The sequence below is a fragment of the Rhinopithecus bieti genome, unplaced genomic scaffold, assembly GCF_001698545.2.
Source record: "Rhinopithecus bieti isolate Rb0 unplaced genomic scaffold, ASM169854v2 scaffold_64846, whole genome shotgun sequence".
NCBI classification, from domain to species: domain Eukaryota; kingdom Metazoa; phylum Chordata; class Mammalia; order Primates; family Cercopithecidae; genus Rhinopithecus; species Rhinopithecus bieti.
This window is the reverse complement of record NW_016825275.1, coordinates 430,093-457,359: the sequence shown is the minus strand read 5'-3', so window position 1 is coordinate 457,359 and position 27,267 is coordinate 430,093. Positions and strand designations below refer to the sequence as shown.

The window sequence follows — 27,267 nt, the reverse complement described above, 5'->3', positions numbered from 1 at the left end:
AAAAAAAAAAAAAAAAAAAAAAGGGAAAAGCAACCCAGCACATCTACTTGTCATCACTTTTCAAACATCTATGGTTTAAAAACCAGCTTTGAAAATAGTTACTTGCCTCGGGTAAGATCTGACTTCTGCTGTATAAGCAGTAAAATATTCTAAATCCTTACACACTACTACATACCCTCATAGAGGGCAGTTAACACCAATTAGGCTCAAATCTTCCCATTCTGGTTGTTATAGGAATATATAGATGTATGTTCAACACAAAACATATTCAACGTTTTTTCAAAAGACAGAAGTAACAGATGCATCATCCCAATTTCTTGGGGGGGGGGGGGAGCAAACTGCACTCTAGAATTCCTAAATAAGAATGTTAACAGAAATGGTTAATGGAGACAGCATGGGCTGGCATTTAAAATGCTTACTGTTTAGCAGGAAAAAAACATCCCAAATACAGTGCTTCTCTATCAGCTCAATGTTTTTTGTTTCTTCAGATTGATAGGCTGGATGTGGATAGCTTGTTTAGCAACATTGAGTCCGTGCATCAGATATCAGCCAAGCTGCTGTCATTGTTGGAAGAGGCCACAACAGACGTGGAACCGGCCATGCAAGTAATTGGTATGTTTATTCTCTTCTCAAGTTGTACAATACAACAGGAAATAATTTTTTAATAACCTCCCTTTGCTTTGGTTTTTTATTCCTAACTCACCATGCTTCCCAGGAGAGACATAAATGCTAAACCCATCTTTGGGCTCATTGTAATTATACAGACTCTGTATTTATTTTCAAATGGGTTTATATCCATTTGCGAAGTCCCTCAGTAGCACAAAACATATCATTTGCTTTTTAATTTCCAGTCTTTCAATCTGTTTACTTTCCAGATGTTCTGTAATTTTTTAATGACTAACACTTACTTGATCCTTAAAGAATTAATTATTTAAATATTCTAATAGCTTTACTGATTTTTCTTCACAATGTTTTTTAGATCTTATGCCCGTGAATCAATTTCTTTTTAGATTATAAATTTCTTACATGAGGAATGTAAAACTATTAAAGGAATGTAAGTTATTAAAAATTTACACAAGTTCTACTTTTATTCATGCTTTCTTTTTTTCTATATTATTTACCTTCCAACTATGTTTTTACTCTCGATCAGATATATTTATTTTCTTACTCTGGTAAGATTTCAAAAGTAACAACAGAAAATATAATTTGAAAAGTATTGAGCCAAATTTGTATGCTCTCCATTTCTTGGGAATTTCCAAGGGAATAAGTGCTATGAATTCCATAAAGGCAGTTTGCACTTCAAGACATCATGCAAAGAGTGCCATGTAGACTAAGAGATTTTTTAAATTATCGTTTCTCTATTTCACGCTTAATATAAAATAACACCTCATTACAAAAATACGAAAACAATTCAGGAGCACATAGAGTAACAGTAAAATTTCCTTTCATATATCCCTCCAATGCCACTGTCTTCCCCATAAGTAACAACTTGTTTGATGTAGATCCTTTCTTTGAGATACACACACACAGACTACACACAAACACCTTATGTCTTTACTGATTATGTCTTTGTTACCTTTTATCTGTTAGAGTTATAAAAATGGCATGAAACTGGTCTTGTTTAATATTTATAGAGAACCAAAGTTTAATGAGCAAAACTGATCATAGAGATGAAATATAGTGAAAGAAATGACTGGGCAATAAGGCCTGCCTACTCAGAAAGATTTCTTCCACAGACAGGTTTAAATTCAGTTGTTCTTTGTGATGAAATGTCCACAACAAATTGCAAAAATATTTCCTGAAAGAAGAACTCTACTCGTTACCACACTAATTCATTAGTGTGAATTCCTTGGACATTCATTTATTAATTTAATCAATGAATAGTTACAAAGTGGCAGCATATTCACAGGGTTCAGTATTGTATGACATCACTTGGTATCAAAAGGTGAAAGAGCTCATTTTTGTCCTTCAAAAACATTCAACCAAACAGCTTCTTGAATTGAAGGTATGGGTATAATACACCATCAAAGCAGTTTCTACACTACTGCAAACCTCAGAGGATAAAGAGAACATTTCCAGATGGGGACTCGAAGAATTCTTGAAGACGTTACTTGGGCTTAAAGTATAGGTTCTATCTCAACAATAGGGTCCACGTTGAGGAGAAGATTCTAAATGGAAATGACAGCATGAAAAACAAGTGCCAAACAAATGTCAAATGCCAAGCGTGTTTAGGAAATGAAGAGTGATCAAGCTGGAGTGAAGGACTGATGTAAGCAAGAAGTGAGAAATCAATCTGAAAGTGCAGAGTAGGGACTGGCAGCACTTGGAAATGAAGTTTGGCACTTACAGGTAATAAAGAGCCATTAAAATATTTCCAGCAAAGGTGTGATGAGACACAAAAGTTTCTGGAGAAAGAAAAATATGGTTGGTCTGAAGAGAATGCAGAGGAGGAACTGAGTCCTAGACTAGTAAATAGGTTATTATAAGAAATGTAGGCATGTGGTAATAAGCATTGAGACTAAGGAAGATGCAGTGAAAATTTTAAAAAAGAGGATCCTTTCAAGAGAAATGTAGAAGAAAGCATAAACAAGTGGTTGATTGATGCACTGAAGTCAAAAACAATTCCAGATTTAAGGTGACCACGTATTGTGGTTTGTCTAGAGCATACTGATTTTAGTGTACTATGTAAGCATTCAGTCCAGTTTAGCATTTGTCATGGACTTTTCCTTTTCAAAAAATTATTATTGTTATTAGTTGCTTCAGAAGAGGTTTTATAAGACCTTTACATCATATGTCAACTTCTGACACAATCTCTTTTAGTAGAGTGTAAGAGGCATGTGCAGTTAATATTTCTCACTGTAACACATGATAAACTCTGAAACATAGTCCATCTTTCCTATGCCAACCTTTTCTAGTCTCAAGGAAAGTTATGTCTTTCTTTGAATTGGCACATGTAGGGAACTGGCTGATTAAATTATGCTATTTGGATATGAACAGCTAGAAACTGCTAACTCCTTCCTGTTCTGGTGGTGGTGGATGTGTTGGATGCTGCAGACCCTGCCATCTACTGGGTGTGGCAGCTAGTTGTGTCATGACCCGTGCTGGGTGGCCCATGTCATGACCTATGAGAGGCATGAAGCCATCAGGATGCCAGACAATGGAGTTAATGGGACACATTGTTACACGTTATTACAGAATAGATGTAAACAAAATATGTATGGAAAACAGGGCCTGAGCAATCATGCTACAGAGTGTCTAGAGGCTTTTGCTATAGTAATTTGGTTACCTATTGCATGTTATAAATTGACAGCTCTTTTACAAATTTTTTGGTTATGTTTCATTCTGAAATAAACCTTTTCAGAAGCAAGAATTTAATATATTCATGTTTGTGTTCGTCTGTTTTCACACTGCTATAAAGAATTACCTGAGACTGGGTAATTTATGAAGAAAAGAGGTTTAATTCACTCACAGTTCTTCAGGCTTAACAGGAAGCAAGACTGGGAGGTCTCAGGCAACTTACAATCATGACAGAAGACAAAGGGGAAGCAAGGACCTTCTTCACACTGTGGCAGGAGTGGGGAGAGAGAGAGAGAGAGAGAGAGAGAGAGAGAGGTATCACGCTAAGTGGGAAGTGCCATGCACTTTCAAACAACCAGATTTCATGAGAACTCACTCACTATCACAAGAACAGCAAGGGGAAAGTCCACTCTCATGATTCATTCACCTCCCCCCAGGCCCCTCCCTGCTCACATGGGGATTACAATTCAAGATGAGATCTGGGGGGAACACAGAGCCAAACCATACCAATGTTTTAGAAAATTTTGATTTTCTTTTCTCAAGAAAGTTGTTGAGCCTATAACACACAAAATACCATCCACCAAAGGATCCTCAATGCTGTCATTGACCGTAGACGATCAGAAGATAGAAATCTGCTGAAGCAGCAGCAACATCTATGTCAAAGTTTAGTCATTATTATTATTATTTTTTTTTTATACTTTAAGTTCTAGGGTACATGTGCATAACGTGCAGGTTTGTTACATATGTATACTTATGCCATGTTGGTGTGCTGCACCCATCAACTCGTCAGCACCCATCAATTCGTCATTTATATCATGTATAACTCCCCAATGCAATCCCTCCCCCCTCCCCCCTCCCCATGATAGGCCCCAGTGTGTGATGTTCCCCTTCCCGAGTCCAAGTGATCTCATTGTTCAGTTCCCACCTATGAGTGAGAACATGCGGTGTTTGGTTTTCTGTTCTTGTGATAGTTTGCTAAGAATGATGGTTTCCAGCTGCATCCATGTCCCTACAAAGGACGCAAACTCATCCTTTTTTATGGCTGCATAGTATTCCATGGTGTATATGTGCCACATTTTCTTAATCCAGTCTGTCACAGATGGACATTTGGGTTGATTCCAAGTCTTTGCTATTGTGAATAGTGCCGCAATAAACATACGTGTACATGTGTCTTTGTAGTAGAATAATGTATAATCCTTTGGGTATATACCCAGTAGTGGGATGGCTGGGTCATATGGTACATCTAGTTCTAGATCCTTGAGGAATTGCCATACTGTTTTCCAAACAAATGGAAGAACATACCATGCTCATGGATAGGAAGAATCAATATCGTGAAAATGGCCATAGTCATTATTTTTAAAAGACTATGCTCTAAGCAAGTGATGAAATGCTTGCAGCTGCTTAAGGTGTGTTTACATATCACTCCATGCAGCATGACTTTTCATTTAGGTCAGACAACAGTTTTCCTAAATTAATTTCATTCATTTTTAATTCTGCGTTTCCTTAGGCCTATGAGAAATAAAAAACAATGGTTACTAATGAGTTGACACCATGAGCAAAGGAGTACTGCAAACAGTTAAATGATGACAGTTTTATATCAGTGTGAGCAGATGAATCGAATAATAGTTCCAATAGCAGTTAAAATTTTAAAAATCCAATTCACAGAACCAAAGAAAAGCTTTTAGAAGTTTATCATGTCAATGGTGAATTGTCTGACCTTATTATAAATGCAACTGTCACTTTAACTTAAAAATTAAGCATTGTGACGGCAAATGATAACATGAACACAAATATTAGTGGAGCACAGCATCACAGTAAAACAATGATTTTATTAAAATAAAAATCTATAGAGCAGACGTATACTTGAAAATGATTGGTGCATATGTGATGAAGCTATGGAATTTATTAATTGAAGTAAAAACTGTAGCGAAAATTTGCATTTATTTTTATACACACAAAATTAGAGTGAATAACAATATCTGAAGAATAAAGTTGATATTGAATTAAAAATAATCTTATGTATGACACTATACACTCTCTTTCCTGCTGGTCATCAATCAGTCTTTGGAAATGTTTGATTCTTTGAAGCACCACTTTACAAATCAACCAAAGTGTCCTAACATGGCATTGGACTATTTTTGTAAACAAGGCCTCTGAAATTGAATTGCATTTTGTTAAAAATCAGTTGGAAGTCTTTAGTTAAGGTGTTCAACAAATGGATAAAACAACTTCAATTTTTAATCTTTACAAATAATAATTATTAAAAACAAAATTGCAAATAGGAAGACATTGAAATGTATCCCTATGAAAACAAGGAATAAGGTAAAAAAAAAATAAGCAATGAGAGCTCGTGTATAAAATATTTAATTTTAAAAGTCCATAATCATACTTTGGAAAATCTGACTTATGAAGAGAAGCCTTTGATGGAGCTCCTCTTTAGTAGGATAAAGTAATATTCTGTACCAGATTTCACAATCTCTACATTTGGGAAGATATTCCAAAATTACAAATAGAAACAACTTACTTGATGAGTTTTATTTTGCAAAAAAAAAAAGAGAGAGAGAGAGAGAGAGAATGAAAGAAAACAATTCAAATGGAAGCAAAAAGATAATGCCTATGAAAATATTTCAGCTCAAATATTTACTTGTTTTAATATGTATAGATAATGAGAATTTTAAAAGTTTCTGTTTACCATAATTTTCTCTGAGCTCAATAGATATTTCCTTGTTTATAAAGTATTTTCTCAATTTTAAATATTATGGTTTACAAATTTCAGTATTAAATAAATATGCTGATATTGAATTATAACCCTCAGAAATATCAATGAGTTCTTGCTGATATAAATAAATGTGGAGAAAGGACAGCTGCTCCTCACAGATTTTAAATAATAAATATAGAGAGAAAGAAGAACGGTTGGGTGCAGTGGCTCACGCCTGTAATCCCAACACTTTGGGAGTCTGAGGTGGGTGGATCACGAAGTCAGGAGTTCAAGACCAGCCTGACCAACATAGTGAAACCCTACTCTACTAAAAATATAAAAATGAGCAGAGTGGCACGCACCTGTGGTCCCAGCTACTCGGGAGGCTGAGGCAGGAGAATCGCTTGAACCCAGGAGGTGGAGCTTGCAGTGAGCCAAGATTGTGCCACTGCACTCCAGTCCAGATAAAAGAGCAAGACTCCATCTCAAAAAAAAAAAAAAAAAGAAAACGAAGGAAATGGAAAATCACATTCACATTATATAAACACCACAGTCAACTATTACAGACAAAACCTACTGATTGATGTCATGTTTAGTGGGTGAAAGTTAGAGGAAAAATATGCTTTTCATATTCTCAAACTTTCTCCCAAGTAATTATTAACCTCAAAGGGAAACATGGTAACTTTACATTGAGAAACTTAGCAAGGGCCACCTTTATCTAGAGATCTAGAGTTAATTTTCCTTCTCTGACAATCGTATTTTGATATGTAAGATGTTAATATTGGTGAAGTGGGGTAAAGAGTATTTGAAAAGTATCTGCACTATTTTTTTCAACTTTTCTGTAAATCAAAAATTAGTTCAAAATAAAAAATTGAAAAACATGATTTACAGAGAAAACTCAATTGAAGATGTTCATACTTCTAGATTCACTAATCATGTAATTTCAACTTTGAGGAAAATTACAGAAAATTGTATTTAAAAAATTAGGACAATGAGGCCATATTTGAAAAAGCATCAATTGGAGTCTCATTTTAATATCCTTACCCTTTGTATCTGGGTTGGCCTTGCAACTTGCTTTGATCAATGAAATGAGGCAAAATGATGTTCTACAATAGCATTATCACTTTTGCTTTCTGCTTGTGAAGAGAGAGGCCCAAACTGTCCAGCCATTCCAAGCAACACAGCCAAGGCCACAGGCTTAAGAGTAAGGTCCTTGTTGATTGGCCAGCTGGCCCACAGCCAGTCCACCAACTGACGGGAAACATAGAAGTAAACCCCATCAATGCCAGTTAAACACTGCCCAATTGTTGACCCATACAATTGTGAACAAATGAACAGTTACTGTCTTAAGCTTTTAAGTTTTGGAGTGATTCTTTTTTTTTTTTTTTTTCCTCCTGTGGTAATTGCTAACTAATACAGATTAACAGATGAGAGATTAATTTATTTCAACTCAAATGGTGAGGGAAAACTAGATTTGGAAGGTGGTTTTTGAGCTTGGACTTGAAAGATTTAGAAAGGTGGAGATTGGGTGCAAAAGGCTTTCCAAATGAGAAATAGGGTAAAGGCCTCAAAGCAAGAGTACAGGAAATTCTGAAAAAGGACAGCAGCAGCCCTATGTGACTGGTGCATAGTGCCGAGAAGGCCTCTCTGAGCCAAATGTTGTAGACACACCTATACGAGTTCGCTGGCAATTTCCATTACTAAACCTTTTACCAAAGCACTTATATTCCATAAGGTAAGCTGATTGTTGGTGAGATGTTTCCAAAATTATGTTATCACAAATGAAAAGCACAGGTGTCCCATTTCTTTGTCCTTAGATGGCACAAATGAGAGTTTGTGATTCACAGCTGTAGTGCCAAAGGGGGAATTTTCCTGATACTTAGATAAACGAGGAAGAAAATTTTACTCAATAATAACATTGGGGTTTGGATAAGGTTTAAGTTTAAACGCAGAGGCATATGCTTGCAGATCTGAGAGCTCTGAGGAAGTTGTCTGTACTGTCATGCCAAGATACAAAGTGGATTTTAAAATCTTGACTTAAGCACAGTGTCTAGATAGGAAATGGGTTTTCAATCTTTATAGATGGGAGTATGAGATGTGGCTCTTGTTTCCATTTAGATGACAGTGTAGAGTTTAAGAACACATGGGTTTTAATATCAGGTTGACTTGGGTTACATTTTGGCTTGTCCTGTTGCTAGATGTGTGATCTTATGCAAGTTACAAAACCTAATTGAACTTCAGTTTTTCATCTGGAAACTGGAGGCAATAATACCTATCCCATATGGTTTTTATGAAGATTTGACAAAATTATGTGTACAGAGATTTGGGGGACACCCAGATGCAACAGTTGAAAGATCGGAATGCAGATGTTGGAAGTAACAGGAAAGCTGTCCGCTTCAGAGAAAATGACAATGGGGAAATGGGGTTTTCAGGATCAGGGACACACCAATCCTCATAAGAAAGAGAAAAATCAGCAGTTAGCAGGTGCCAGGCTGTGATATGGGAGATGGACTTCCAGTCTCCTGAGCAGGGTAAATATGGGTCCCAGTGCTGCTAGGAATTATTTCTTACAATAAAAATAAAATAAAGGTGGCTTAGTAAAAAGTCTTACAGTTCTTATTTCTGAGGAGAATGGTAAGTTCTAGGACGCTATGCTAATGGAGCCTGCCAGTGGAAGTCAGTGGCTTAGCTGTGCCAGGAGTACTGGAGAGTTGAGGTCAGATCTGAATGGACCTGTGAAAAGTCAAATATTGCACAAGATACACATAGAAATACATTTCTAAATCCCAGGAAGGAATGTGAGAGTCTATGAGTTTCTGAACACTTTCCCAGCCTCCAGGAAGCTAAAATGAGAAGTACACAGAAAGAGTAACAGACCTTGAAGGTGCCCAATAGCCTGGAAAGAGCATGGCCTTTGAAGTGAAACTGATCTGTGTCTTAATCCTGGCTGTCATCACTAGTTTGATGGCTGTGGGCAAGTCACTTGAGCCAGTGAGGATTGCGTTTGCCTGCCTGTAATAGAAACCTGGCCAAAAGGGTTTGACCAAAAAGGGGCTTATTTTTCTCATGTCACAAGAAATCCATAACTCACGAGTCCAGGACTAGTGCAACTGCTTGCTGCTCCTTGAAGCTCTTCCCTTCACAATGCTCAGCATGTGGCTTTTGGCATCATCCCTTACATGGCTACTCCATTTCCAGGCATCACTTCCTAAAGGCAATGAAGCAAAACCACCTCTTCAGAAGGCTTTCTTCATTTTGGGGGAATGTAACCATTTCCCCAGTGACTTCTACATATATCTCATCCTATTTTGCACACATGTTATTTCATTTCACATACATACACAAACACACCTTTGCACACATGCTTGGCCATCTAAATACCAGAGATTTGGGGAAAGGTCAATATTTTTAACTGGGTGTGTTACCAGTCCAAATTTTATGCATTTGGAAGAAGGAAGAACAGATAAGTAAACAGCAATGGATTCCACATGCATTTGTTCATCTTTTCAATGGGGATAACAACACTTCCATGGCAGGAAAATATCAAACATTGGGCATAACCCCTCCAGAATGTAGGCTCCATGAGGGAAGGAACTCTTGTCTGTTTTGTGACTGTTGTGTCACCAGCACCCAGAACAGTGTCTTTAATAACTATTTAATGAATGGATGAAATCAGAGATAATAGTAAAGGTGCAGTGCATTGGCTGGCACACAGAGGGAACAGAAGATGATTGTTGTAACTGTCATCACTGAGTCTGTCTGTGGTCAATGTCACTGTCAAATGTCAATGTCAACAGTCAGTACCATTTCCAGAGGCTGCTAGGTAATATAGAGCAACTAGCTGCAGACGAGGCAAGCTTTCTCAAGAGAGGTATTTACTAAAACAAGAAAAATGGGAAATCATGGATTGGTCTAAGACACAGTCTTCCTCAGTATTATCAACCTTACATTAAAAAAAGTTATTGTACCTTTTCCTGATCCAGCCAGCCAAAACCTTCACTTTCTCAGAGAACCAATGTTGCCTCAAGATGTCAATTGTTAAAGAATCCCGACCTGGAGTTAGTGTCTAGGAAGTCAACCAAGGTTCAGGAAGAGACTGTGAGCTAACATCAAAATATACAGCTGTATTCTTGAATGTTAGAGCTGGACTAATATTTAAAGAGCATCTATTCCATTAGTGAGACAAAAACAGTAAGGACTGATTTGCCCAATTTACATTATTAGTAACTCTGGACACAGTCAGAAGGGACTCTAGCTCTTCCAAATATAGGACAGAGCTCTTTCCTCTCCCAACACTGACCCTCTCCAGAGCCCACTAGCATCCCCCAGTTTGTCCTGCTCAGCTGCTAGCCACTTCCCATGGCCAGATGTGCTGGGTGGATGCCACCTTAGCTTCAGAACGGCCCCTTCTTTGAGAGCCCCACCACAATTATGACATCGTCCTCCCTGGCACTGGACACAGAGATGATCATGACAGGTCCCCATCCTCCACTCTGCTCCTTTCCTTTCTCTGTTTCTCTCTTTAGGGTCCACCTCCCTTAATTGGTCCTACTTCCTCATCTCTCATTCCCTCGTAAACCCAATCCTCTAAAAACGCTATTACCACATCACCAGGGACCTCAGAATTGTCAAATCCAATGGACACATATTTTTCTGAACTTATCTTACTCTAGTGCTTTTGAAAAAAATTTTACCAAAATATTCCTGATATCAAAAGAGAAATATCATAAGCACCAGGAAATGTGGAGTTATGACCTGAAGCTAGAGCCACAAGCATGAAATAACTTGGAAATCTCATTTTGTCATAAGAATTCATGTCAGTTTTCCAGTCTACTCTTCTAGGAAACCAGCGTTTTTTCCCTCAAATATCTTAATAAAATTGATACTCGAGGGATATACTTGTTTTAATCCCATGGCTGCATGTCTCACCTGCCACCTGTATTTGGTTTGAATATTATAACCCTAGCCAGGGTCTCTTGGGTGTCCTCAGCAGCCAATTTTATCCCCTAACCTAGGTAGAAGCTAAAAGAGACTGAAGGCGAGGGAGTGTGGCTTGTTTAAGCAGCATTTACTCTTTCAGTTTCTTTCTTCTCACTTCCTCTACTCGTTTTATGCTCCTTGGAGAACAGAATGAGGCTAGGAAAGTAAGGGAGAAAGTATTCAGATGATCTGGCATTTGGGCTGGTGAATCTACTGCCTTGTTTAGTCATGGCAGCTGGGCTCCCATCCAAGGAGGATAAGCAGACCGTGGGGAACAACCCTTGAACTCGAGGTGAAAGCTGCCAGGAAACATCTTTCCCTGGAGATGGCATGTCATGGCACTTTCACTCAGCTGTGTGTGTCACTCAGGGAAATGACAGTCAGAGGCCTGTATTGTTGCACGCAGATCTCAGACCTTCTTTCCAGAGAGTGAGCCATCTCTACCCTCTCTCCATCCCACCCCCTTCTCTGTATTCTAAATACTCTGCCTTGACAACAAGTTTTGTTGAGAACCACAGATAACATTCTTTCAGAATATACCTCAGGCCATAATTTATACTTGAGATTTTAACTAAAATGATTTTTGTAAACATCATCTTAGTTGGTTTTTAGAGTTGAATTTACTGCATAGTTTTCTTGTTAATACAAGCAACATCCAACTTTAAATCCTCCATAACTAACAGTTCATGTCATATTTTCATAGAATTTTAAATGAAATGTAAAATGGGTAGCATAGAGGGGCCTTAACTCATCAGGATTTCTCCCAAAATATTTTCCTGTCAAAGAGAAAACAAAATAAAACAGTGAGTTGATTAGAATTAAGTTCAGCTGGGAGAAAGAGAAAACAAAAACAAAACATTACAAGCATAATAAGACAGATGTTGATTTCTCTATGTGTAGAAGTTCCAAGGCATGTGTTCTGGAGCTGTATGGCAGCTCTGCTCCACAAGGTGCTCTGGGATGCAAGCTCCTTCCAGCTCACAGCTCCACTCACCAAGAGGTGGCCGTTATATTCATGGACAAAGTAAAGGTATTAATAGTATCCAAATCCTAGGTAGCAGATGGAGACAAAGATGAAGGCAGCGTAAAGGCTGAGTCATCTGCTTCTTGAGGAAAATTCCTGGATATTGTCATGGGACACTTTCATTTATATCCCATTGTGGGCTTTAATTATATGGCCACACCAATTGGATGGGAGGATGGGAAATGCCATTTTGATTTGGGGCAGCCAAAACTTCTATTTCTTTAGAAGCCGATTATGACCATGGGGAGACAACTAGCAAAGCTCTGTCACCCAGAACCCCACCAACTTAGTCAATCTTGGCAGTATTTCTCACTGTTTTGTTCTTGTCCTTCCTCACACTGATCCTTCTTTGTGGCTATGCCTTCTCAGGCTTCCCTGCAGTCTCTTTTTCTTCTCTACTGTCTGCAGTGTTGGTGTTTGCCAGCATCTGGTCCTCAGGTACTCTTTTCTTCTCACTCTGTGAACATTCTTGCATGACCACACAAATTCATGTCTTATACTACCCAATTTTTACAAACCTACATCTCTGTCCAAAATACTATTTTCTTAAATCCTAGATTCATATATCCAATTTCCTAAAGGGGTTCTCTGCTTGAATACACAAGAAGAAACTCAAACTCAGTACATCTGAAATTAAACTCATCATCTTTCCCATTAAACTCTGTTACGCCATCAGTGTCTACCCACATGGCCACTTAAACCACAATTCTGGAATATGTCTGGAATCATCTCTCACGCATGTTCAATGTCCATTTTTCTCCCTTTCTTCTGCATCCTCCTTGCTTTCGCTTTGCTGTAGTTATGGCTAACATCTATTGAGCATTTGCATATGCCAGCTATTGATGCAAATATATTACATATTTTAACTCATTTAACCTGCAAACAACCCTACTATTATTATCTCCATTTTACAGATGAGGAAATTAAGGAACAGATAAGTAACTTTCCCAATCGTCACACGCCGAGTAAATGGTAAAAACAGGATTTGAACCCAGGCAGTCGACTCTAGTGCACTCTCTCTTAACTGCAATAACTTTCTGTTTTAGTCCCTCATTGTCTATTTGTTTTATTACTATAGAAGCCTTTCAATTTGTTTATCTTCTTCAATCTCACCAACTCTTCCCTGAAATTCCATCTTTCATACTAATAACTACCAGAATAGTTTTTCTAAAACACAATCTGGTCACTTGCCTAAAATCCATTGGTGCTTCCCCATCACTTTCAGGTGAAAGTTCCACCTCCTTAATGTGGCACAAGGCTCTTTGTGATCTGGTCCCAGTCCACCTCTACATCCCTTCTGGAACTTCCTCGCAGACATGGTCCCATCCAGCCACACTAGATCATTCCAATTTTCTGAACAGACCTTACTCTGCACAACTATCTCCTTGCTTTTTGCACTCACTCAGAGGTCCTATTTCAAGAGTACACTGTTATGAGCATTGCTCAAAGCTCCCCAAGGGCTGAATAGGTGTCCCTCTGTACTTTATTTACTTTTCACATAGTATGGTAAATGAAAGTTCAGTCCTGTCTCTCTCCCTTGGTATAATTTCCTTGAAGGAAGAATTGGTTCTTTGTATCTACAGTACCGACCAAAGTGTTTGGTGCATGATGATCATCCAGTAATTTTCAAAAAAGGATGAAGTGAGGAACACAACTGCTTCTTCCCTTTTATGGCAGTTTCCTAAACAAAACCTGGGATAAGGAGATCTCTTGAAAATCACTGACTTTACCCTTGTTTACTTACCTGCAGGGGAAATTCATCTTGGAGCAAGATTACAATACTATAGAGGCCAACTGGTTTGGTATGGCACATGTCAGGGCTGCACATGAGGGTATGGAAATAGAAAGAGGAGCGTATGTTTATTCACATCAGTAAAGGGAACAAATTGAAACACAGGAGTCATGATATCCAGACATAATATCAATATTTTGGGAAGTTATTTTTAAATAAGATAACTAAGGAGATTTAAAAGGGTGCATTTTTTTTTCTCCTTTGCATGGCAATTGCTTTTTGGGGATGCCAATGCAGAAATTCTTGGGTTGTAGAATTTTTAAAAAGAAGAACACACTAGTTTTATTTATTTTATAGGATTCTGGCACCTTTGTGACAGGCAACCACAAGTGAAATTACCTTCAATGGTCTTGGCTTAGTCCCTTCTCTGCTCCTAATCATCCCCTCAAACCCACATACATTAGACAGAGCAGTTGTCCTTCATCACTAAAGAAACGCAGTCGAGAGTTATGTTACCGTGGAAACAGAATCACTTTTTGCTGCAAGACACACTGCTTCATCTGCACTATTATGAAGCAGAATACATTGGTAGGGCTGGGAGGGAAATAAAATATTCTGCCTGCCAGTGTTGTAGTTGGCCTTTGGGTGAATAAGTGACTTTCAATTAGAGTACTTAAATATCTTTTAACTTTAATAATTATTATTAGAGCCTCAACAGAATTTTACTTGGAAAAGAGGGGGAAAAAAGATTCTTCTGTTAAAGGAAGAGCTATAAATTCTTTCAAACTAGACCACTCCTGTTAAAGAAAATTCAAGAGAATTTGCAATTAATGGGTTCGTTGTGTATGAAGACAAGTGTTTTAGTTCTTGTTTTTTGACTTTCTGATTTGATCACCTTGTGGATCTGTGAGATTGTCCTTACCTCTTTCCTTCTTTTGGTCTCTGCTTTTAGCTTCTTTATAGTGAGCACACTTATTTACAGCTTCATCTTGTGTTGGGCTGTGTCTATGCGGGTCCACTGCTGTTGACTTGCTGCTGAGTGTCCAGCTGAGTATGTGATCTAAGCCTGTCACCAGTCCCACTTCTGAGCCCTCCCAGCCAAAGCCCCTAGTTCCCATTTGCTACCTAGTTCTACTACTGGGAGGCTCCCTTCACCTTATGCCCAACCCTAAATTCAGTCACCATCCTATTTTGTTTTCTTTCCTCTACTTGATATTTCTTACTGTTTGTGTTGTTATCAGTCTTGAAGAACAAATCTATATGACCTACACTAGTTGAAGGATGAACTCCGTAGAATATCAGAAACAAAACAAGAATCCTGTATCCTTCAGCTCCAAAGATGCTCACGGTTATTGAGTTTTCTTATAGGCCCCCCAAAAGCACTACTAAAACAAACAAACAAAAACCTTAAAACACACATACACATAAACACACACACACACACTCGCATGTGTGCACATTATTTCACGTTACCTCAGAGTCTAACCATAATCGTATAATCATAGGAAAATCCCACATAATGAAAAGGAAAAATCTTTTATTGGCTGTAAATAAGTTAGAAAAGAATGTGATGCTTTAAAAGTGTTGGTGTTTTAATTCTAGAGGTAGCAAAGCAACCTTAAGAGACAAATGACAATTCTTGAGCAACTAGTCAGTGGTGGGCACTTTTTATATCTATCATCCCATTTCATTCTCGAATGAATCTCAATGGCTAACTATTATTTTTATTTTACAAATAAAATGAAGGCACTAAAACTCAAATAATTTATTTAAAAAATCATTCTCCGATTGTATAATTCATCCATGTAACCCAAAACCACTTGTACCCTAAAAACTACTGAAATTTTGAAAAGTCATTCCAATTTCCCCACACAAACCCTAAATTGTTTCTGATTTCAAGTTTAGTGTTCTTTCCAAGTGCATCACCTCAGCACTGCTCAGCAGTGCTCAGCAAAGCTCTGAATTGGGTGGCTGGAGTGGAGTACATGCTAAAATCCAAGGAAAAAATAAGAATATGGCCTCTAATTCTGCCTTTCCACCTCTAGACAGGACTTTGGGAAAATCATTTATTTCTTTCAAACTCAGATTTATTCATCCTTACTTAATATGGATAAATAACCTCTTATCTCTTCATGCAAGTAGGAAGTTAATGTGTGAAAAACATGTTGAAAATATTAAGGGCACTTTTATTTCTGCAGAAAGAATGAGTTACTCCTGTTAACTATAATAGGTCCAGATTAATAGGTCCAGATCACTGTCAATCTATTCAGCCATCCCAATTAATTCAGCCACCAAGTCATTATCAATCTCAAATTTGCAATGTTTTGAGAGCTGACCCTGTCACATATTTCTTGGGTATCTGCCAAATAATTTAATACAGTGCTGGATTGAGTAGTGGATGCATAGTACTCATCTTTAAGTAATGAAGTGTGAGACCAAATCAAACTATTGCCCAATATCTACTTTAGCCACCAGTTATAGACCCTATTTTATCATAATATCAAAAAGGATTCATTAAATGCCTAGATACAATTAGCCTAAGTTGCTTTATGAATATACAGTCATAACCTTGGCTCAGAGTATTAAACTGATTTTTGAAATATGACCTTTTTTATTATCACATAGAAGGAAATATTTTATTTCTCTAAACTCCATTGCGTGCCCTTCAGAGAGCCTCAGGAAATATTAGTGCAGTAAATATTGAAAAATAACTTACCCAACACCTGAAATTTCACCTTCTGTATTTCTTATAAATTAATAAAAAAAAAACTGCTTCATTTTGAGCATTTCATATGTATTTACTATACTCTGAACTTTACAAATACCACCTCTTTTAATTTTTACAATGACTTTCTGAAATTGAGTATATTGGTGTCATCAGGTTTAAAGAGTTAAAATAACTTGCTCAAGTCACAATGCCAGTCTGTAGCACAGCCTGACTCAAATCCATACACACCAACTCTAAACTGCAACCTTTTTTTTTTTTTTTTTTTTTTTTGAAGATAGAACTTGCTCTGTCACCTAGGCTGGAGTGCAGTGGCCAATCTTGGCTCACTGCAACCTCCGCCTCCCGGGTTCAAGTGATTCTCCAGCCTCAGCCTCCCGAGTAGCTGGGGCTACAGGCACCTGCCACCATGCCTGGCTGATTTTTGTATTTTTCGTAGAGACGGGGTTTCACTGTATTGGCCAGGTTGGTCTCACACTCCTGGCCTCATGGTCTGCCCACCTCAGCCTCCCAGAGTGCTGGGATTGTAGGTGTGAGCCACCTGGCCACACTGCAACTCTTAACCACAATTCTGCACATCGACCTTGTATGTAAAGTCACCTTTGAGAAAACCAGCTTTCTTTTGCTGCCCATCTCTGATAACTTGTTCATCCTTTGTTTTATAAAAGAAAAAAGAAAAGAAAAGACAGAAAAAGAGAGGGAGCAAAGAAGGAAAGCAGGGAGATAAGGAAAAAGGAAGGAAAAGAAAGAAAAGGAAAAAAAAAATCACTCAATGTTTCCACCCTTCCTGAATAACCTGGGGATAAAGTAGGTCCCATCCAACTTTTTGACATGAGTCAACATTGTTGAAAATAATCATGAGAAGTGCCAGCTTTGTCTGATGATGTCATTTTGCCTTTGTTTTGCATTTATCAGGAGAAGTATTCTTGCAGATTAAAGGGCCACTGGAAGATATTTATAAAATCTACTGCTATCACCATGATGAAGCACATAGTATACTGGAGTCCTATGAAAAGGAAGAAGAGCTGAAGGAACATTTGAGCCACTGTATCCAGTCCTTAAAGTAAGGTCTTTTCAAATGATGATTCCCATTTCCTCTCAGTCGCCCAGCAGGGAGCATTTTAAATGGGTGTAGATGAAAGATCTCCCATAAATCCTATGTTTTATGAGGCTTGCTGGGAGCTCTGCTTTGCATTCCCTTTATAAAAAGCTGACATGCCAGAAGCCCTGATTGACTTTTTTTTTCCCCGTGAGAATCACTAAAAATAACAAGGGAGAAGATTTAGAGCTCTGCAGAGATTGAAAAATGCAATATCAAAATATAAAATGTGGAAGAAAAGCCTCTTCTTAAAGCTATTGTAGCTTGCCTGGCCCCACGTAGTTCAAGGAATATATGAGATAACATGTGGCCCCATGACCACTGGAGCACATGGGTTAATGGAGTTAGTGGAATGGCCTACGACTCTCTGCATGGCTGTCTTCTTTCCCCAAACTTACTGTGGGGAGACTGGTGAAGACAAGTCAAGCCTTGCTAAAGTTAGTTTCAGAACAATTACTCATGCCTTCCTTTCTGATCTCTAAAACATTGGTGGGGGTGCTACACTATGTACTTTTCTTTTCTAGAGAAAATATCTATTCACTATGAAAATCTGAAAATATAAGAAAGTATGTGCAAGATAAAACCCCTTGCTGTTTCACTATTAACCATTTTTTCTTAATAATAATTTTCTTCTGATATTATTTACAGGCATAAGTGTGGGTATGTGCTTGGATTGATTCTTTTAAATGGAATTGGTATCTTACTGAATATGCAGTTTCCTACCACATGAAGCTTAAAGCCAAAATCACTGCCATACTCCACATCTTACCCAGTGGCTCTCTTACAAATTCTCACTTTTAAGTAGAATCCACTGTCAAATAATTTTGATTAGACCAGGAATTAACCACAGAGAGCTGTGGTGTATAAGTCAGTGCACACCCGTCCGATCCTATAGCACATGTCCCCAGTTTACTCTGTGTGGTGGGGGAAAGAGGGATCCCCAATGGGAACTGGGATGGGGATCCTAATGTGGTATAAGAGGCTTTTAGCTGCATTAAAGCAAAATCATGATACTACTCTGGAGGAAGAGTTTCCAGGCTAGAACTGGGTCTGAAAGTGAGTTTAAAATGAGCCCAGTGAATTTTTTTTTTAATAAATAAAATTTCAATTTTATTGCCCTCTACTGATCATTAAATTTTAATTACTCTACTGGTCATTAAATTTTAATTACTGTGGTTTTAAACCACTCATGCCACGGAAAAGAATTCAAGTCACCAAATCTTAAACACTTATTTAGTGTTTGTGCTGTGCCAAGCGTAGTTCTGGGTGCTAAGAATACAAAAGTAAATAAGACTTAGACTTTGCCCTAAGGAACTCAGTATGATCAGGTAAGTCTTAAATATGAGATGTAATGAGCAAGTAGCTCCAGTTAATTATTTCTCACTATTTTCAGTTTAGTTCAGTGTTAGCATATCAATTCAGATAAACATTCAAGTTTGAAGTTGTGTTCATTTTAATAAATTCACATATTAGAAGCACAGTCATCTACATATTCAGGTGTTTTATTCTTTGGGTAAAAAAGGAAATGGTGCCATCCTGGGTTTGAACGAACACCTTTCCTACCTTCAACAAGTGGCAAGATCTGATCCAATAAAAGCTGGAGCCATTGTCCTTCTTCAGGTTCTAGAATCAAGAGTGAGAAATGTGACAGCAAGTGAACATTTAGCACCTTTGATCACCGCCTGCCCAAAGCCAGTCCTGGGGATGGAGGTCCTTGCCTGAAAAGAATGTGGTGCATCTACTTTGAGCATGTGCTTCTAACTGTTCACCAGAAGTGGAGCTGTCTGTTCAGAGAGGAAAGGACGTCAGTTTATTATTCATTAAGCTTTTAATTTTAAGAGAAAGAAATAGACACTGCCAGAAGATTCCACTAGGCAGTATAGCCCAGTATCATATCCCCAAAAAGCAGCTAAAGGCAGAGGCGATTTTAGAACCTCATGAAGTCTCAGTTACTGAAAATTATTTTCAGACCCAATATCTTATTTGGTCTTTTTCTGCAAGTTTCAGGTAATTCCCCTGGCCATGCCCCAAATTTTGTGTTTAGAGCTATTCTGATTTTAGGTAACAGTTGCAGGCACTGGAAGGTGTTAAGGTTTAGAAAGCAAAAAATCCAAAAGAAGCAATATTGGCACAAATATTTCTTAAGGGAAAGAAAATCAAATAAAATAGCTGAAGTTAGAGCTATTTTCCCAAAAGTTGCCTTTCCATGAAAATAAAGTTAATGATGGATTGTACTGGTCTGCCTGAAGGCTGAGGGTAGTAGAATTATTGACATTACTATAATACTGACCTCAATCGAGCTAAGCTTTAAATTCTGAGAAACAGGTTTTCAAACAGGTTTATAGGCCAAAGAGAGACTGGAACACCCTAGGGGCTTGGTTTCCCTTGCCAAGTAATCAGTCAAAGCTATTACTGTCGTTCGGCCTTTTCCTTGTGGCTAGATGACACAGCCCAAGTTCAGTTTCCAATTTCTAATGAATACTAGGTGTGGCCTCCATTTTATCCTGTGCAAGGGGATATTGGAAATCTTTGTTCGAAGCAATATCCACGAGAGAGGTGGCTTCATGCCTCAGAAGTTAAGGTGGATTTTAAAGCAATTTAGGCTGTTTTTTTAACCAAAATTACAATATGTTTATTGGGGGCCTAATAAATATTTAATAAGAGTGCTAAATAATGTTGAAAATATTTTTTAAAAATATATAAACATAGTTCTTGCCTCCCAGAAACACAAACTCTAGTTGAAGAGATAAACAAAACCATGTGGAAAGTTTAATAACAATACAAGAATTAATTTAAATAACACCAGAAGCTTTCACGGTGGCTGCAGTTCAAGACTAATTCCCAGAAGAGTAGCAGAGATATTACCTGGTTCTGTAAAAGACCCAAGTTTCTAACTTTCAATTATTCTTTGAAGCCAATTATCTTTCAAAGGAGAGAATAATGTTGAATCCTTTCATAACGTGAGGGCAGTATTTTTCCGTGTGTGAGTTCCCTTGCGCCAGATCCACCAGGATCGTATATTAAAAGTAGATTCCTATGCTCTGCCTCAGACCAAAAAAAATAGTATTTCTGGTGGCCCAGTTCAGGGTCTGCTCTTTTAACAAGCCCCCTCCAGTGATTTTCCGTACACACTCAAGTTAAGAACTACATTAGAGGGAGAAATGGTGTCTACAGTACTCACTTGCTGCTTCCCCTGAAGCAGCTGGGTTTTTTCATCAGTGCTGATACAATCTAAGCAATAATTTCAGAGTTTGAAGACCTTTAAAAAGAAAAGATTCTAAGACTATCCAAAAGCAAATACACATCTGCATCTATAGCCTACAAATTGGAAATTAGTAAGTTTTTATTTGTTCAACAAGAAGTTTTGACGGTCAAATTAGTGACCCCTAAGATTGTGTGAAATACCGTATTAAAATAGTCTCCAAAGTTATGGAAGTTATTTGCTAAAGATCTTATTACTTAGCCTTCTTGGGGTTATTTAAGGTTTCTGATCTGTATGAGGAAAGTGAAAGATAGCGTGGCTATAAATGCAAATGTAGCTATAATTAGAATAGCCTGTCTGCTGCCTCCTTTTTCTGCTTTTCCATTTATAAATACCACTAAAGTCCCTGCTGCATTTCAGAGGCCCCAGAGATCTGTTTATTTTGTAATAGAAAGAGAATGAAGAATGAAGGGGATTTTCTAAGTTTTTCAATGGATGGAAGACACATTTCTAGCTTCATGTCTAGTTGTTATAAATGTATCTGTATTTTTCTTCTTGCTAATCAAGGCCATCATCACCAGGAGGAAAACTTCTAACTTCCAGTCATCTGGGCACTTTGGCTGCTCACATTACTCCTGGAGCTTCTCCATTCAGGGAGGAAGATAACAGCTCATGCAATGCAAAATCCAAAGGAATACATTTCAATTTGTTCACCACATTTTATACTCATTATTCTAATGGAGTGTTCCAAGTAAAAATTAAAATCACTTTTGGAAAGCCCTTCAGCTCCTTGTTATATGGCATCATGTTTAAACAAAGTCTATAATCCTTAAAGAATAGTCACATGAAAACTTGTTAATTGTGAGTCAAATTACAATGTGCTCATGATGGTAGGAGGTATAGTGATAGATATATTAAATTACTTTATCCCATAAAAGGGTAAATGGACACAATTTAAATTCTTCCTTCCTGAATCGCCTTTTTTTGGGATTAGCTTCTGCAAAATTTCAGCCTAAAAAAGATTTTTTTAAAATGACTAACAGATAAAAAGATGTTATAATATAGTGCCGCTACTCCACAGACTGTGGTTTTATCCTATTGGAAGATCTGTCAGATTCCCTTTCATAAAGCGTTATACTACATAAACACAATGTTGAATTTATGTTATGATATTTAAGTTTTACTTGGCTGAAATAAATGAAATAGAAAAAAAAAAACATGTTTTCTATAGAAGTTTAAAAAATAACCTTCTCTTTCAAATTCAATGTGCGTGTTTTGGTTCCTTTATGATCACATTATTCACTTATTTGTTTGCATGAAAATTGCATTTTATTTGGATTCATTTTCTTCCACAGATTTTCTGACCTATGATCCACAAAGCATATTTGACAAATAAAATTTCCCGTTAGCAGAGGAAAGAAGGAAGCGTGTGAGCCTCAAGTAAATGATTGGAAGCAAATATTGGGCAGGAGGTGGTGGTGTGGTGTTTCTTTCATTGCAACAGGAGAGTTCTTTAAACAGTCGTGAATAATTGCCTAAAATTATAACAGCTGCTGATTTTTTAAAAAATTGTAATTCTGTACTTCCTTCCCATCTAATAGGTCTTAGACTCAGCAAAACCTAGTTATATTAGGATGTCTAGCAATTCATTCATATAGCATATCTGAAGATTGAGGAAACAGTTGCTTCACACATGTCCCCCACCATTTCCCACATATTCAAAGTACTGAGATTAATGGAAAAAAACTTATTAAATCCATTAAATTTTACAAAATGCAGCTTAGGCACTTATTAAATTTTTCCTCAATCACTGAATGATGTAAAGAAACCATCGGATGTATTATGGGTTTTATGATTCTATAAAATTGTTTGTTCTTATATGTTGAAATGTCATTATTTACTCTAGATAGTGTTTTGAAATCCCTAAAGGTCCATCTATTGTGATCGAGATAATAAACACGAGAGTATTATTGGTTATTGAGTCCATAGCCACTGAGGCTTTGTGAGATAAAAAATTTTCATCTTCGTTATGTGGTTAAAGGACAGGTATTATAAGAATGTAGACGAGAGCTACTTCTATAAGGGCATTCATGAAAGAGTTACGTTATTACTTTTTATTTTACATAAAAAGATTTTAAAAGGGAATTTATGATGGGTTGGTGGTTTGGGTTATAAGCTATCTTAATAGTATCACAGGATTCTACATCAAGTTTATTCTTTCTTTTCTTCTCTTACAGGAAAAATATACATGCAAGAGTAAGTACTTTTTAAAATAATACAAATCAAATATAAAAATCATGAGAAAATGCAGCTGACTGTTCCTGTCCAAATCAGAATTTCTGATTTTTCTAATCATGAGTATTGCTTTTAATAAATAATCCAAGATTGAAAAGGCATTTACTCCATTATTGGTGCATATTTTACTTATTAAATTACTATCACATATACTTATCACATATACTTTACCAAACCTTTTAGAAGAATCCCAATAGATAAGCTCATGCCAGAAAGTCTTTGGGAACTGTTCATCATACATATGTTTGGGAATCTTAATGTGTCCAAAAACACTTCTTTCTATGAAGCATATTAGTCTTTTCAAAATCTCAGATTAATATCATAATGTATTTGAAGTTTCTATAGACGAATGCATAAGAAAAGATTATTTTATGAAAATACTAGATTTCTTCTAATTTGGGGTCTTGTATGATTTATGAAGAAAAAAGTCACACACATTATAGCATGAAAATGAAATACTAAGGTGAAATAGTTGGTTACTAGGACAATATAGAAATTATTTTAGGAAAACAGTATATACAAACACTCTGAAAGAGTTCCATTATTCTAGAAGAAAAGTGTGTCCAGGCTGATTAAAGCTGAAAGGATGAAATTGACTTAAATACAAACTCAAATTTATTTAACAGGCACATGTTTGGCTTATGATGAGCAACTCTTTAAGGTCCCGAGCTTCTAGTGCGTGTTTGCTTGTGCGTGTATGTACTTTAAACTCCTAAGAGTTTATATCAAGAAATAAAAAGTTAACAAAATATAAATTATATTAATGTAAGCAGCAAATACCTGTCATTCATATTTTGGTGCAGAGCAACAGTGAGAACGGAATTCTGGAACTGAAGTGAAGGAATCAGGCATCATACAGATCTGTAGACCAAGGCAGTATATCTCAGTCAAGTTGAGAAGCTGATTTTTGAGACACCACACAGGCAACCAGTTCTCTCACTTTATCAGTCTTTTCTTTCTTTCTTTCTTTTTTTTTTTTTCAAAAGGAAAAACTATCCTACAGGTTAAACAGATATGAGTAGATTTGTCTAATGAGTTTCCAATTCTAGGCTCATTTGAATTCGAAGAGGTGCCTCGGCCTCCCGGCTTCTCTTCAAAGATAGTTGATGTGGGGTGGGAAATGGCACTGCCTCATTATACAGCCTGTGTCCCTGGCATTGTGCCAAGGACTGGAGTTTTGCATTACTGAGTGGTTAGAGAAGAACTTCGTGTGCTACAAATTCTGCTTAGGTTTCTTTTTCTAAAGCTTACATTAGGTCTTTGGAACCAAGAAACAAAATAAGGAGAGAGGAGAGAGAGATTCAGAGGAGAAGAGGGAGATATTCTTCTTAGTACAGTTAGCATGCACAGACTTCTGCATACAGAATACTTAAACAGTTCATTGTATTGAAACACTTGCTTAAAAATGGCCCTAGCACTTGCCGCAATCCTGCTGTGTAGGAGTTAGCCAGGTTGTGTCTGCTCCCTCTAGACTATTCTATACATCAAGAACTAAAAAAGAAGAGTAATCCCAGCATGTGGCTGGATGCACATCAAAGCCAAGTTTGCTATGAATTATTTTCCTTCCTGTTCCTTTCATTCAGGTCATGAAGCACACATACTGCTACAGGAAAGGGCAAAAGGCAATGTCAAGTGCTGTATAATTGTTGGGCTCTTTAGTGGCAAAGGCCAGCAATGTTGCAGCCAAAAGGGCATTTAAGAGTACAAGATGTGGGTTTTAAATGGCATTCAAAATCCCTAACTTATGGCAATCAAAATTATCTGTTTTAGTGTTTTTTTAAATCTACCTTTTAAAAAATGCAAAGTGAAAGATATTTGTAATTTCTAAAATGTTTACTTTGAATTATAACCTCATGCAAACATCAGACAGTATTAAAGTGACAGGAATCATAGAACTTCCCACTAAAAGCAAGAAAAAAATGCCTATTCTAAACACAGCTATCTTCAGAAATGCAGTGTTTTGTTATCTTTATGCTTTCACTCTTTTCTGTATATGTTCCCTGTCAGACTAGCTATTCTCACCTTGGATTTCAAGGTTCCTATTAATCACAAAATATTATAAATTATTTTCTCTTTTCTTTGTATTTTAAAAATTATTGAAGAAACACTGCAAAAAAAGGAAAATAAAAATGAGGACAGTAAAGACAATCAGCAGTCACATTCCAAAGCTAACTATTGTAGCATTGCAGTGAGTCCCTCACTTCACCATACTTTTTTCTTTACACACATACATTGACTAAAATAGGAACACTATATACTTCCTGTATGTCGACTTGCTACCTCATTCATCATCAATACCTTGTTTCAAAAAAAGCTGAGCTAATTTACATTCCCACTACTCTTACGTGAGTTGTTCATTTATCCACTACTTGCCAACACTAGATACAAATAATATTGATATCTTTATAATTTGTAATGTTAAGGCCCAAATAGTATCCTGTTATTTTAATTTGCATTTTTCCTATGTACTTAACTATTTGTATTTCATTTCTAATGAATGATGTTTTACATGATTATTCACTTTTACTGAGATGTTCATCTTTTCTAATACATTTATAACGTCTCTTAATTAGTGCATATTAACCTTTGTCTTATGTATTAAGTATAATTTTTCCAGTTTATCATCTGACTTTTAATATATTTTATGGCTGTTTTGGGCTCTGTTTTAATGTATAAAATTTTACAGAGCTAAATTTTAAATAGGCATCACTTTTTTTCTACTGTGTCTTTCAGATTTTGTGTCTTCCTTAGAAATTCCAATGTTAGTTTATAAAGGATGATCCTATGATTTCTTCAAGTTCCTATATGGTTTAATTTTTAGATTAAATATTTGATCTATCTTGAAATTATTTTAGTGTAAAGAATGAGGCCAAAATCCATTTTTCTTATTTTATTTATGGCTAGCTAATTCTCATAACATCTGATATTGAATAATTCATTTTTTCCCACTGAACAGGATTGTCAAATTTACCATGTACTCAATTTCTATACATATTTGTATCTATTTCTTGATTTTCTATTTTGTGCTACTCATTTGTCCATATATGTATCAATACCAAACTGCTTTTATTTTTGTAGTTTTATAATATACTTTAATATTCAGTATCATTAGTCTCAGCTCAGTAGTTTTCTTTTACAATTTTTTGAGTATTCTTGCATATTCCCTTTTGATAAAAAACTTTTTATGAAAAAATGATATATACCCATGTTTCAATAGCCAAATCATTCTGCAAGATTTGTCAAGAAAAATAGTAATTCCCTCTTCTCCTACCAGCCCCTAAATTCTCATTAGAATACATTATTTTCACATCTTCAGCTGATTCTTTTGGTATTTATCTTTATTACTCTAAAAACGTGCTTGGTTGTTTTCTTTTTAGATATTATCTATTAACTTACTCCTGTGGAAGACAAGAATTTATTTCTCTTTCCTATCCCTATCTCCTCTACACAACAAGCACACACACAAATGCTTTTCCATTTCTCCATTCCCCTAAGTGGTTACACTGTAATTTTGTTAGAGCAATAATCAATGTCTGAATTATTGTATCTAAGTAAATTTCTTTTCAGAGCTAAACCTCGAAGTGATTACTTATTTTTCTGTGAGGTAACAATTTTTGATTATCGTTTTCATTGTGCCCTCCTCCCCCTCCACTTCATCTACTTTCTCTGCTTCTTCTTGTTCTTCATTTAAACTCACAGCCAGTTAACTAAGTCATCTTTCAAGACAACCAGATGCATTATGTATGCTATCAATTTCATCTCCCCAAAAGCGCCCCTTCCAGAGTCTTCAGTCCAGTTGAACTTGGACTGGTGACACTGGGTGCAGCCATCTTGTAGGAAGGAATTCCCCTCTCATCATCCTGGAGATTCAGTTTGCCTCTTTCCTGTGTTGGTTCTTCCTCATTTTGGTGGAGTACATCCTTCAATAGTGACTTCTATTTCTCACAGAATGCATGGGAAGTAAAATATTGAGAACTTTGTAACTGAAATACTTTTCTTTTACGCTCACACTTGGTTTGTAGTTTTATTTGGTATCGAATTCTAAATTGGAAACCATTCCCTTCAGAATTTAGAGGAAATTCTTTATCATTTTCTAGCTTTCATAGTTGCTGTTAGAAATCTGAAACATTCTGATTCCTAACCATGCATTTATGCCTATGTGTTTATTTCTTTCTCTGAAGGATTATAGAGTCTTCTCTTTTTTTTTTTTTATTT

At 36.7% G+C, this 27,267-nt stretch overlaps 1 protein-coding gene and 1 long non-coding RNA gene across 2 annotated transcripts in view; one reads left to right on the top strand and one right to left on the bottom strand.

Moving 5' to 3' along the window:
* Nucleotides 1-27,267, top strand: part of ARHGEF38 (Rho guanine nucleotide exchange factor 38) — a 138,549-nt gene that overhangs the window by 69,207 nt on the left and 42,075 nt on the right. The window contains 3 exon segments of the mRNA XM_017862983.1: nucleotides 489-612; nucleotides 17,372-17,524; nucleotides 22,995-23,013. Coding sequence (XP_017718472.1) covers nucleotides 489-612; nucleotides 17,372-17,524; nucleotides 22,995-23,013 — 296 coding nt within the window.
* LOC108522628 (uncharacterized) lies at nucleotides 4,636-24,133 on the bottom strand. The gene is made up of 6 exons (XR_001883548.1): nucleotides 23,833-24,133; nucleotides 19,119-19,178; nucleotides 9,087-9,203; nucleotides 8,607-8,728; nucleotides 7,040-7,246; nucleotides 4,636-4,806 (listed from the first exon to the last, which is right to left on the bottom strand). It is a non-coding gene; the product is annotated as an uncharacterized LOC108522628 (long non-coding RNA).